Source organism: Hemiscyllium ocellatum, chromosome 43 (assembly GCF_020745735.1).
Source record: "Hemiscyllium ocellatum isolate sHemOce1 chromosome 43, sHemOce1.pat.X.cur, whole genome shotgun sequence".
Lineage (NCBI taxonomy): Eukaryota > Metazoa > Chordata > Chondrichthyes > Orectolobiformes > Hemiscylliidae > Hemiscyllium > Hemiscyllium ocellatum.
In genome coordinates this window covers 14,315,512-14,328,473 of record NC_083443.1, presented here as the reverse complement: position 1 = coordinate 14,328,473, position 12,962 = coordinate 14,315,512, and the positions used below count along the sequence as shown (strand labels likewise).

The 12,962-nt window shown below is 43.1% G+C and overlaps 1 protein-coding gene across 1 annotated transcript in view; it reads left to right on the top strand.

Moving 5' to 3' along the window:
• The window catches only part of tbata (thymus, brain and testes associated), a 43,031-nt gene extending 30,613 nt beyond the window's left edge, over positions 1–12,418 (top strand). Inside the window, exons 7-10 of the mRNA XM_060854117.1 lie at positions 512–593; positions 4,444–4,609; positions 6,173–6,219; positions 12,216–12,418. Of these exons, the coding sequence (XP_060710100.1) occupies positions 512–593; positions 4,444–4,609; positions 6,173–6,219; positions 12,216–12,328 (408 nt within the window). The 3' untranslated portion in view covers positions 12,329–12,418. The remainder of the gene's footprint in view (positions 1–511; positions 594–4,443; positions 4,610–6,172; positions 6,220–12,215) is intronic.
• Positions 12,419–12,962: the final 544 nt, after the last annotated feature.

Genomic DNA, 12,962 nt, shown 5'->3' with positions numbered 1-12,962 from the left:
TAGTTCATACACTTTGATTTTCTTCATATTCATTCCTGGGATGTGGGTGGCTCTGACTGACCAGCATTTAATGCCTGTCCATAGTTGCCCCTTGAGAAGGTGATTCTCGAACCGCTGCAGTCTGTGGGAGAGTGTGATGCAAGCTATAGCTCAGTACACCCACAGTGCTGTGAGGGAGAGAGTACCAGGATTTTTACGCAGCAACACTTAAGGAATGACAATATGGTTTCAAATCAGGAATGTGTGTCACGTGACCCCGTAATTGCAGGTTTTTTCTGTGTGTCCAATGCAGCAGTATGTTCAACACAAGGTCTTTATTGGAGTGTACCCAAGATGTTTGTCTACAGTTGTGTACCTCAAGATGGAGGTCACATGACAGTGACAGACAAGGGTTGACATTTGTACACTAAACATTGTAAATGTACATTGTACATTTCGATCCAATATCATTCTTATCTGTTGCCGTGGTATCAGTGTCAATCCGACCTTCTGCATTTGTTTTTTCTCTCAGGTCCTGGAACTGCTCTGTCAGCTCCTACAGACTGACTCATTATCGGCTGTCCAGCAATGGCTGCTCTATGCTGGGCAAAGAGGTAAGCAAACTCTGCTTTGGGTGGATCAATTGGTTGTGGTTTGACCCTATGTCTGTCACTCACACCTTTGTTCCAATTAACTCATACAGGACCATTCACTAGCTCTATTATGCAACTCACTTTTTTTCCTAATTTTTGCACAATTTATTTAGATATGTACATTAAAATAATACTCGTGGAATGTTTTATATCAAGTTTACTTAATCAATAACTGGGTGGTATGCTGCCTCACAGCACCAGGGACCCGGGTTTGATTCCACCCTTGAGTGACTGTCTGTGTGGAGTTTGCACATTCTCTCCATGTCTGTGTAGGTCTCCTCTGGGTGCTCTGGTTTCCTCTCACAGTCCAAAGATGTGCTGGTTAGGAGGATTGGCCATGCTAAATAATGTCCAGGAATGTGTAGGTCATGAGAAATGTAGGGTTAAGGGATAGAGTGGGTGCTTTTCAGAAGTTGTTGTGGACTTGATGGGCCAAAAGGCTGGCTGCCACAGTGTAGGGACTTTAGATTAGATTACTTACAGTGTGGAAACCGTCCCTTTGGCCCAACAAGTTCACACCGACCCTCCAAAAAGCAACCCACCCAGACCCATTCCCCTACATTTACCCTTTCACCTAACACTATGGGCAACAATTCACCTAACCTGCAGTTTTGGACTGTGGGAGGAAACCCACGCAGATATGGGGTGAATGTGCAAACTCCACACAGATAGTTGCCTGAGGCGGGAATTGAACCCAGGTCTCTGGCACTGTGAGGCAGCAGTGCTAACCACTGAGCCACCATGCCACCTTTGGGACATTGTTTCTTCAAATTTGTTCTTGGGTAGTTTCGAGTAAAAAGTGAGGTCTGCAGATGCTGGAGATCAGAGCTGAAAATGTGTTGCTGGTTAAAGCACAGCAGGTCAGGCAGCATCCAAGGAACAGGAAATTCGACGTTTCGGGCCACAGCCCTTCATCAAAAATCCAGAAACGTCGAATTTCCTGTTCCTTGGATGCTGCCTGACCTGCTGTGCTTTAACCAGCAACACATTTTCAGCTTGGGTAGTTTCTACAAACTAACATACAAATGAGCTATTGCCTAGAGACCTTTAAGAGTCAATTACATGTTGTGTTAATTATCAATAATCAATGTACTTGTAGTCAAAGTTAAAAATCACACAACACTAAGTTATAGTCCAACAGGTTTATTTGGAAGTGCAAGCTATCGGAGTGCTGCTCCTTCATCAGGTAGCTAGTCACACTTCTACTTGATGAAGGAGCAGCGCTAAGAAAGCTAGTACTTCCAAATAAACGTGTTGGACTATAACCTGGTGTTGTGTGATTTTTAACTTTGTACACCCCAGTCCAACACCAACACCAACACCTCCACATTAATGTAATTGTCTGCAAGTGAAGGTTATTGATTGGATGTTTTATTTAGCATATCGCAATATTCAAAATGCAATATTTGAAGGGATTGCTACTTAATTTTCACCTGCACCTCATCCCCATGCTTCTGAACTTTGGTCCTGGGCCTGGTCAAACTGGCTGCGAACATGTCCAGGCAGTGGGAGGGGCTCCTTTGACCCAAATGCCTGCCGCTCTTCCCTGGTTATGTCTGTAGTGTATGCCCTTAGATAGGGAACAGGTTGGAACCAATGGTTCACATAAGGTCTTCTCTGACCCATGAGTACTGCAGAAGTTAAAGGGCATTGCTTCCCCCCTACATTTAAATCTTGGTTAATCTTATTAAGTTTGTGTTAAAATTCATTTTTCTTTTAAAGTGTCCCTTCCATGTTCTGTTCTTCCCTGAGACGCTATTACAAACCCCTGAACTTTTGTTTTAATAATCGGTGTTAACGGTGCCCCCTTTCTGAGGAGTTCCCAATCATCCTGTTCAGAGATGTTAATGACAAGCTTTTAGAACACATGGGACTTGAACATGGACCTCCTGGCTCAGAGACAGGGAGAATATTGCTGCCCCCACTTAGTATGAAGTTGCCAGGGTCCTACCAGACTGTAGACTGCTCTCTCAATAGAGAGAGAGAGAGAGAGAGAGAGAGAGAGAGAGAGACGACCTGGAACTGGTTTAACCTGAGGGTCACCAAGGCTCAGTCGAGGAGAGAATGAAAAGGAGAATCCCTCATGGTGACCTCAGCCGGTGTGAGAACTGAACTCCCTTTATTGACATTACTCTGCATTGCAAACCAACTGTCCAGCTAACTGACCTCTACTATGTGTTTTTTTTTCCCCCTGTATTTGTTATATCTCCAGAAGTGCTACATTGCACAACTGAGCAACTTGCCCACTAGGAAAATGGCCATGAGGTTTATTTGTGAGGTTTTTTTTCTTGCTTTAAGCTACTAACCACCACTAGTAATCACCCATGTGACTAATTAAATAGTTACAAGAACCTCCACTACGTCCCTGCCTACGTTTAGAGTCAGAGAGAACTAGTTTATTAGGCTCATCTGATTTACTCACTTCCCAAAGAATATCAAGAGAGTCATTGTTGGGTCCTCTAGTGGCACAGTGGTAGTGTCTCTATCACTGGACTGGGAGGCCCATGTTCAGGTCCCACCTGCTCCAGAGGTGTGTAATAACATCTCTTCACAAATTGATTAGAAAAACAGGTTTAAAAAATGAACAGATTGATTAGAAAAATAGATTAAAACTAAAATACATTCTATGCAAGGCTCTCTTGTGGTGCAGTGATACTGTCTCTACACCTGGACCAAGAGACCCAGGTATAAGTCCAACTACTCCAGAGGTGTGTAATAACATCGCCGAACAGGCGATTAGAAAAATAAGTTAAAAAAAAATAGGTCAGCAGAAAGGGGTCCTCTTGCGGCACAATGGTAGTGTCCCAACCCCTGGACTGGAAGACTCATGTTCAAGTTCCACCTGGGCTGCTCGGTGGCACAGTGGTTAGCACTATTGCCCCACAGTGCCAGAGACCTGAGTTCAATTCCCGCCTCAGGAGGCCCTGCAGTGGCCTCCCTTCCATGAAGGGCATTTGTGAAACAGTTGGGATGCACAGCACTCCTGGAACTTTTCTTAATCACTTTCTAAGGAGTACCTAATTGATTCCAATTTTGCACCAATTTGTGAAACACTGACCTTTTGCTTGGCTGACATAGAGCACTGTGATGTGTAAGAGTTAGAATAAAATCATAGAATCCCTGTAGTGTGGAAGCAGGCCATCCTAACCTACACCCTATGTCCTATCCCTGTATTTTCCATGGCTAATCTACCTAGCCTACACACCCCTGGACATCATGGGTAACTTAACATGGCCAATCCAGCACAGCTTTGCACTATGGGAGAAATACTGCACCTGGAGGAAAGCTCAGAAAGAATGTGCAAACTCCAAACAAACGATTGCCCGAGGTGGAATTGAACCCACATCCCTGACACCGTGAGGCAGCAGTGCTAACCACTGAGCTACCATGCACCCAAGTGGAACCAGTGAACTACAAGATAAAATACTCCAGGACTGACCATCTTAATGTCTTTCGGGTCTGGGAGACATCAGTGCCTCAGTTAGGTTGAGGTTCTGGCTGCGATCAAAGTTGTTGGGTGTAGTAGCTGCTTTTTCACAAGTTAGCTCAGGACCTCACCTGGCACGAGTGCTTTAGCATGGTGAGGGCCGTTCAGAAGATCGGCCTTTGGTCCCTGACTCACATCTAAGGGATTGCAGCAAACAGGATAGAATCCAGGAAGATCCTTTCACCTTCCACTGCCCTAAATCAGACTCTGGGCCTCTTTGGTCTCTGATATTTTGAGATTCAGTTCTTTTGAGAAATCTTTTCTTGAATGAAGTGGAACTGTTGTTGGATATCAGCGATTGTAATGAGAACCATTGGTTTGCAGAGAAAGACTTTGTACTGGGAATGATTCAGTCAGCTCTAGCAAGCAGTCACCCTGAATACCAACAAAGAGCTACATGTAGAGAAGGCCAAGGAAAACAGCAGATTGATTATAATCCCACGGCTTCAGCCCTGGAAAGGTCCTCCCTGAATAGGAGAAAACATAACAGGTATCGTTCATTTTGTCACTGCCTATTAATCTAGTTGCAGCAACAATCATTCTAATATTTTAGTATTCCTCAACTTGTTTTAATATTCAAAAGGTATAATTATTTCATAATGAAGCAATAATGCATGTGCTGCAGTATGTTCACTTGCTAACAGTTTGTGTGGGTGCCACACTCGTGTGTAAATGTGTAAGAGTCACGTAAAAGGGTTATATAAAAAGTCACTCAAATGTTCCCCTGTTTTTCTCTTCACAGATGCTGCCAGACCTGCTGAGTTTCTTCAGTATTTTCTATTTCTTTCAGATTTCCAGTATTTTGCTTTTATTCAGGCATACGTTGTGTTTGGGATGTTGGAAGGTTAGGAATTATTTCAACCAGAGGATTAAAAAAAATGGCTCAGCTTTTAAAACCCGATGAGAGAATCATCACGGGGGTCAAGACATTGCTGGCAAAGGCTGCATTACTTGCCCTGCATTAACAGGCCATGAGAACATAGTGTTGAGCTGCTTTCTTGTACAACTGCAGTCAGGTACACTCACAATGCTGTTAGGGAGGGAATTCCAGGATTTTGACCCAGCAACAGCGAAGGAACAGCAATATATTTCCAAGACAGGATGGTGTGCGATTTGGAGGAGAGCTTCCTTCTGGCTGCTGTTCTTGTCCTTCGAGACAGTACAGGGGTCGTGGATTTGGATAATGTTGCAGTGATAGTAACAAATTATGTCCTGTCCCAGGGAATAACCTGGCCTGATAGGAAGTTATTGTATACATTTTCTCGAAGCCCCCGCCCCCTTTCAAACTTTAGCCTTTCAACTTGCTGCCTTGTGTTTCAGGCCTATAGTAAAATGTAACAAATCCCCAATTGACCTATCTATTAGACCGAGGCTAACAGAAAACATGGTCAAGGTTTCTGTACCCTACAAGGGTTAAGATTTATTACAAGCATGTCGACTCCAACCACAAATAAACAGTAATGAACTGTCAACATATAACTCGCCTAGTTTAAACTCTGAACTCTTATAAACCTCCTTTCATCCCCATCTTACATACAGACAGACAATAAAACATTGGTGTTATGCGTGGAGGGGAATATGAGAACTGGGAAAGCAGTTATATTACCCCAGACCATAAGGTTCTCTGAGATGGTCCTTTTGCTTGTCAGGATTTTCTGTTATAGAGGGCATATTTTAAAGGTGAGAGAAGAAAGATTTAAAAGGGATCTGAGGGACAGCTTTTCACACACGGGATGGTTCAAATGTGGAATGAACCGCCAGAGGAAGTGGTAGATGCACATACTGTTACAATATTTAAATACGAGGAATGCCCCTGAACTTATCACTGAATGTACCCCACCCCATTGCCAGACTCATCCGCACCATTCCTCTTGCAATCCTCCCCCCCCATTCTGTATCAACAGTTAGACAAGACACTTGATCATGGTGATTAAGATCTTAAGATCCCAAAGAACCATTCACTGTTTTCCTACAATCAATGTTGCAGGGTAGTGACATCAACATCTACTCTTTGTTGCTGTTTAACAACTTCTCTTGTGCTCCATTCATACAGATATTACCTCAAAAAGAAGCCAGAAATAATTGAAGAGGAGCAGCCAGGTGAGAGGTTTTGTTCTAATTTAACATTGCCAGAAAATGAAAAATCCAGTATTCGATACGGTTAAGATACTGTGAACTAGACTCTAAACATTAGCTTGCTGTCTCTTCCTGGATCTGCCCAACCAGCCGTGATCTCTGTGTTGTTTTTTGTTTTCAGTGATCTAGAGTATACCCAGAGGCTCAATAGATGCAGAGGATACACAAGCACAGGTTTTATTGTTTAGGAAGTGAGTGAAAGCCAAATGGCCAGGAATATTTGTATCAGAAGGAAAATGTAAGGGTACATTTATTATAAATGTTACCAACCATGTGGTACACATGTATTCTGTCATAACCTGATGTCATGGAAGCATTTGGACGGAAATGGCGATGGTGTGTGTGTGTGTGTGTGTGTGTGTGTGTGTGTGTGTGTGTGTGTGTGTGTGTGTGTGTGTGTGTGTGTGTGTGATGGTGGAGGGGAGTGGGGAATGTCCCTGTCCTGAGCAGAGCCATCACTCCCCCCCACCCCCACTGTGCAGTGAAGTGATGCCATATTGGAGAGGGCTCTCCTGCTCTCAGCCTCCCTCCATCCTGGCTCTGGTGATGTCTTTTATCCAACTCCAGCTTTCTCCTCACCTCCTCAAACCCCCTTGTCAGCAGTACATACATTGATTACGACTGTGTATGGAACATCATCAGTTTTGAGAAGATTTATAGCTCAGGTTGAGGTTCTGGATATAGGTACCAGCAAACACTTGCCTTGGATCCCATTTACCACCCCCTGAGAAAAAGAACCGGAAATGACATCACCATAGGAAATGATGTCTTCACAGGAAATTACATCACCAACCCAAGGATGCCTAAACATATAAATAGAAAGTGGGCTAACCACCAGTGCTTTATCTGGAGGCTCACTGAGATGTTACCTAGTATGGTGACAAAACATCTGAAAACAAACCTTCCAGCTCAGCGAGCAAACCTACATCCAGAACCTCAACCTGAACTACAAATCTTCTCAAAACTTGCTTTAACCCCCATTCTTTAGTGTTGCCAAAAGATATGGTAAGGCTGACGTGTAAAATGGGTACATGGGAAGTTGGAACACGAAACCTTCCTCTGGCTAATGTTCCGGAACACTGCCCTATATAGGACCTTTTATTCCCGCTAAGAGGGGAAAATATACAGGAGAAGGCACCATAAATCTTAAGGTGGACGTAAATGTGTGCCATTCAGAACAAAAGCCACAGCAGAAAAAACCTGGAAAGGTTGTACATGAAAGAATTGACCAAATTAACAGACCACTAATAGAAGTTAAGTGAATGACTTTCAACAACATATGACAATAACATTTATAGGGATACAATGGCCTAATGATATTGTCCCTTTTATCTTAGCCTGCTTGGCACACCTTCCTCATTCCTGAAGAAGGGCTTATGCCCGAAAAGTCAATTCTCCTGGATTCTCCTGCTCCTTTGATGCTGCCTGACCTGTTGCGCTTTTCCAGCAACACATTTTTCAGCTGGAGATGTATAGCTTGGAAACCACTCCTTCAGTCCAACTTGTCCATTCCGACTAATATCCGAAATTAAACTAGTCCCTTTTGCCAGCACTTGGCCTATATCCCTGTAAACCCTTCCTATTCATTGACCCAACCAGATGTCTTTTAAATGTAATTGTATCAGCCTCCACCACTTCCTCTGGCAGCTCATTCCATACACGCACCACCTTCTGCATGAAAAAAGTTCCCCTTAGGTACCTTTTAAATCTTTCCCCTCTCACCTTAAACCTATGCCCTGGACTCTCCCACCCCAGGGAAAAGAACTTTATCTATTTACCTTATCCAAACCCCTCATTATTTTATAAACCTCTATAAGGTCACAGCAAAAGTTGAATTCTTTATGTAACGAAACAGGAATTGTTGGAGAACAACTTTAGAGCCTAATTCCATCCTTCCTTTTTTTTAACCCAATCCCATACCCAGTTCTGTTATGACATAACTTGCTTTTAGCACAATCACCCTTTCCCATGTACTTCTAGGCTCATGATCACATTCTTTGATTCGGTTTTTCTTCTGTCATAGAATGCCTACAGTATGGAAGTAGGCCATTCAGCCCTTCGAGTCCATACCGACTCTCTGAAGAGCATCTCACCCAGGACAACTCCTCCCCATCCCTGTAACCGTGCATTTCCCATGGCCAATCCACCTAACCTGCCTGTCTTTGGACCATGGGAGGTAACCCATGCTGAAGCCAGGAGAATGTGCAATCTCCACATAGACAGTCGCCTGAGGGTGGAATCGAACGTGAATCTCTGGAGCTGTGAGGCACCAGTGCTCACCATTGAGCCATCGTGCCACCTGTCCTGATCTGCTATCCTTTTCCTACCCCTTTCTTTGTCTCTCTGAACTCCATCTATTTTGTTACCTCTCCCCCAGTCTGCCCCCAACACCACTCCGGCTTTAGTACGTATCCCTTGTCTTCCTCACTGCTATCAGTTCTAATGAAGAGCCACTGGACTCAAGATGCTAACTCTGCTTTCTTCCTTCGGATGCTGCTAGACCTGCTGAGGATCTCCAGTAATTTATGTTTTAGCTTCAGATCTTCAGCACCTGCAGTTCTTTGTCTAGTCTAGCTCTTTCTGTATTTGATCCTGGTAGGTCTTTGCAAAGCTTAATTGTAATTCTAGATTAGATTCCCTACAGTGTGGAAACAGGCCCTTCAGCCCAACCAGTCCACACCAACCCTCCGAAAAGTAACCCACCCAGACCCATTTCCCTCTGACTAATGCACCTAACACTATGGGCAATTTAGCATGGCCAACTCACTTGGTCTGCGGGAGGAAACCCACACAGACATTCGCCTGAGGCTAGAATCAAACCTGGGACCCCGGTGCTGTGAGGCAGCAGTGCTAACCACTGAGCCACCATGCCGTCCTTTTGTCCACAGTATAGGCTCATCACTGACAGCATTATTATCCAACTCGGAAGGAACACGCTGTTCTTTGTCAGGTGAATCCCTTGAGCTGAGTGGGCATCAATAACTGAGAAGGAGGCAGTGCATAACAGAAAAGACACGGTCAGCCATAGAATAAATCAAAGGGAAGGGATGGGAAATATTGCTAAAGGATGAGAAATAAATGAAGGGAAATATTGAGGAAAATTGCTGGTTTGTTTTTATAATTTTTAGAACACAATTAAAGTTTTATTGTTTAATTGTCACTTTGAAATAGATGAAAAGCACTTTTAGAGGGATTTTCCACCCCAAGAGAGTGAATGGAATAAATTCTAAATGCAAACAGCCAGCAACACAGCCAATTCTGATTTTGAAACAGGCCATTTGGGAGCCTTACAGTTCATACCGTCTCTGACGGCCAATTCTCAGTGGCATTTTTAAGAGAGGCTCCTGAACTGTGTTTTTGCTCAATTTTTATTTTAGTTTCATGGAGCTGGGATTTTTGCGGCTGAGGAATTGCAGCTGGTTAAACTTGACAGGGAGACCATAAGGCAAGTGCATTTTACAGCACTGCTGATGGCACAGGAGGACTAACAGAGCTTCCTCCAGATCCAACAATTACCTCAGTGAGGGTGGTGGTGAGCTGTCTTCTGGAAGGGATTCCATCCATGGGATGTAGAGACAGGTGGTGCTGTAAGGAAAGGAGTTTCACGATTTTGACCCAGCAACAGTGAAGGAATGACTTTTCCAAGTCAGGATGGTGAGTGACTTGAAAGGGAATGTGCAGAGGGTGGTGTTCTCGTCTATTTGCTGCCCTTGTCCTTCTAAATGGTGGAGGTTACAGGATTGTTGGAGGAGCCTTGTTGACTTGGTATGGTGCATCTTTGTAGAAGGTCTGCCACCACTCTGTGTCAGTAATGGAGGAGGTGAACATTGGAAATAGTGGGTAGGTGCAAATCAAACCAGCTGCTTTATCCTGGATACTGTCAAACTTTGACTGTTGTTGTAGCAGCACTCAACTGGGAAAAGGGCAAATATTTAATCACATTCCTGATTTGTGGCTTGTAGATGGTGGACATGCTTTTGGAAATGAGGAGATGACTTACTCTGCACATAACGTCTAGCCTTTGACCTGCTTTAGTAGCCATAGTGTTTATATGTCTGGTCCACTTCAGCTTCTGGCCAACGGTTATCCCCAGAATGTTGACAACGGGCGAGTCAGCAATGGTAATGATGCTGAATGTCAAGGGGTGATGGTAAATTCTGCCTTGTTAGAGGTAGTCATTGCCTGGCACTTGTGGATTGGATGAATATTACCGCCCAGCCATTTGTTCAGGCTGCTTCTGTTGATACAGTTACTATATGGGCTCATTACGAATGTCTGGCTGAGAACCGACTAATGCTGTCACCTCTCTAGACAGTGTATTTACGCAGCTTACAAGGGAGTGCTAGCTTTCTCTATGATTTCAAGAAGATGTAAGAAGCGCAATTTTTACCGTGGGAATTTTCATAGCCTGATGCTTATTTTGTCATCTTCAGGAATACTGCATGCAGTGTTACTCTGGGTCACTAGTTCTGCATACGGTGGGTATAGAGGATGTAGGAGTATTGGAAGAGCAAGGAATTGGGCAAGGAAGGTGCATAGGAGATGGAGAGTGTTTGATGAGGATATGATGGGGTAGCAGCAAAACCTCTTAAACTAATGTTTCACCCGATTTCTCCCAAGATTTACAAATGAACTTGCTTGCTGGTGTTTCCATAGCTTGTGTGACCACATCTGACCTTGTTTGCTGGGGATGAAGACACCTTGGGAAAGAAAGCTGAAATTCCAACAGGGGTTTAAGTTGCAAACCCAATGTCACTTTAGGAATGCAGTAGGTCAGACCCTGGGTGAACTTTGGCCCAGCAGCTTTGAAAACATGGTCCAGTCACATGTCTGCCTCCCAACATGTGACATATTGAGAGGGAAAATTCAGCCCAAAGTCTCATCTTTTAACTCCCAGTACTCCATGCACTTTACTGTTTCATTGATCTGGCATGGCACCTTCAAAAACTGGTGCATAAACGCATCCTGATGTCTCTCTTCTTCCACTCCTTCTAAAATGGTATCATTTGGTCTAAATCATTTCTCCCCATTACTGTTATCACCTCACATTTCTCTGCTTGGTATGTCATCTCTCAGATCTCCGCCCCTTCCATCAATCTATGTCTCCTTGAAATCCATTGCTATCTTCCTCACTGTTGACTGCACTCCTGAGATTTGTGTCACCTTGACATTCCTAAATCAAGCCTGTATTTCTAGTACTGAACTCTCGGCATTATTGCTGCGTACCTCTCTCCAGAACAGAGAGCTACCATTCTCCACAACTCTCTTTTCTCTAGCCATGAGTCAATGTTGTTGTTTTGCTACCATTGCCATCCGAATATGTATTACTTCCCTTCCGAAGGTCCAGAAACACATAATCAACTATTCTGCCCTCAATGGCCTCCTCTCTCGTTTCATCAAATAAGTTTATAAAGCATGATTTCTTTCTCCCCAAGAGATGTTGACTCTCCTTTAACTATCAGTCCATATAATCCAAGGCAACATACATGCATCTTCTCTCTCAAAGAATACAGTTTCTCCTAGTTCATTGTTTCTGAAGTGACCCGAACACCGGTGTTAAACTGTAATTTTTTGGACCTTTTTTGAACGAAGCTGCTGTGTTTGCAGTTCTCCATAAGCTTGATGTCTAATAAGAATGGAACATTGTGGAACTGCCATTTCAATGGCTGCTCCATTTTTTAAAGAGAAAGACAGAATTTGTCATTATATTGAATCTAATTGTATTTGCCCTTAATTATTGACCAAATTGATAAGTTTTAGTAATAATTTATAATGATGTCAGAATAAAGAGATGTTAATTGCTGCTGAACATGGGAGATACATTGACTAATTATTACAAATACTGAAATAATTTGCTATGTTACAATTAGACATGTAGCTAATTGTGCATTGTATATTTTCCTCAATCAAATTCCAATAGACGATTCTTATTTTGTGAATCTTGTCTACCTTTAATTTAGATCACATTGGAAATGCTGAAGTCCTTCGAGTTCATCAAAGCAAGTCTTCTGAACCACAGAGTAATGGAAAACAGGAAGTGTCAGATCTGAACAGGGTCACAGGGTGTGAGTGAAACTGTTCAGGATGGGGAAAACATTTCAGTCTGTCCGTCTGATTAGAGTTTAAGTAGGGACGTGTTTTTAAAAATTGTAATGAGATAAAGATAGCACTGGATTATACTGCTAACAGTTTTAAAGTTCGAGTCCTCAGGTTAAATTTAGCAGCTGCCTCGTTATATTGTTTAATACTCTCAATGTTAGCAATGTAATATAGAGCTGGTAAATCCAATGTCTGATAGTGTACATCAAACTATGGTTAATCAGATTATGTTTTCACTTGTTCTATCTCAGACTTACAAACTGAAGACTTTTTAAATTGTTGGTTCATACAAATGCCCAGGAAACTTAGTTCCTGTACATTTACAGCAACCATTATTTTCCAAGTAATTATCTTAATTGTTCAGAAACAGAAATTGATGAATGCAGAATTGGCAACTTGCAGCAAAGCTAATCAAACAATTGATCACTTGACTGGACTTGTCTTTGCGAAAACCAATTGTGCGAGACAGGCAATGATTTCTTGTAAAAGTTTAAGGATCTGTGGGATCTTGCTGTGCACGAATTGACAGCTGTCCTTCCCTCTGTTGGAACAGTGATGATGTGCCAATGCGAAAGCCCTTCCAAAACAACGCCGTGCTACCGGTGAAC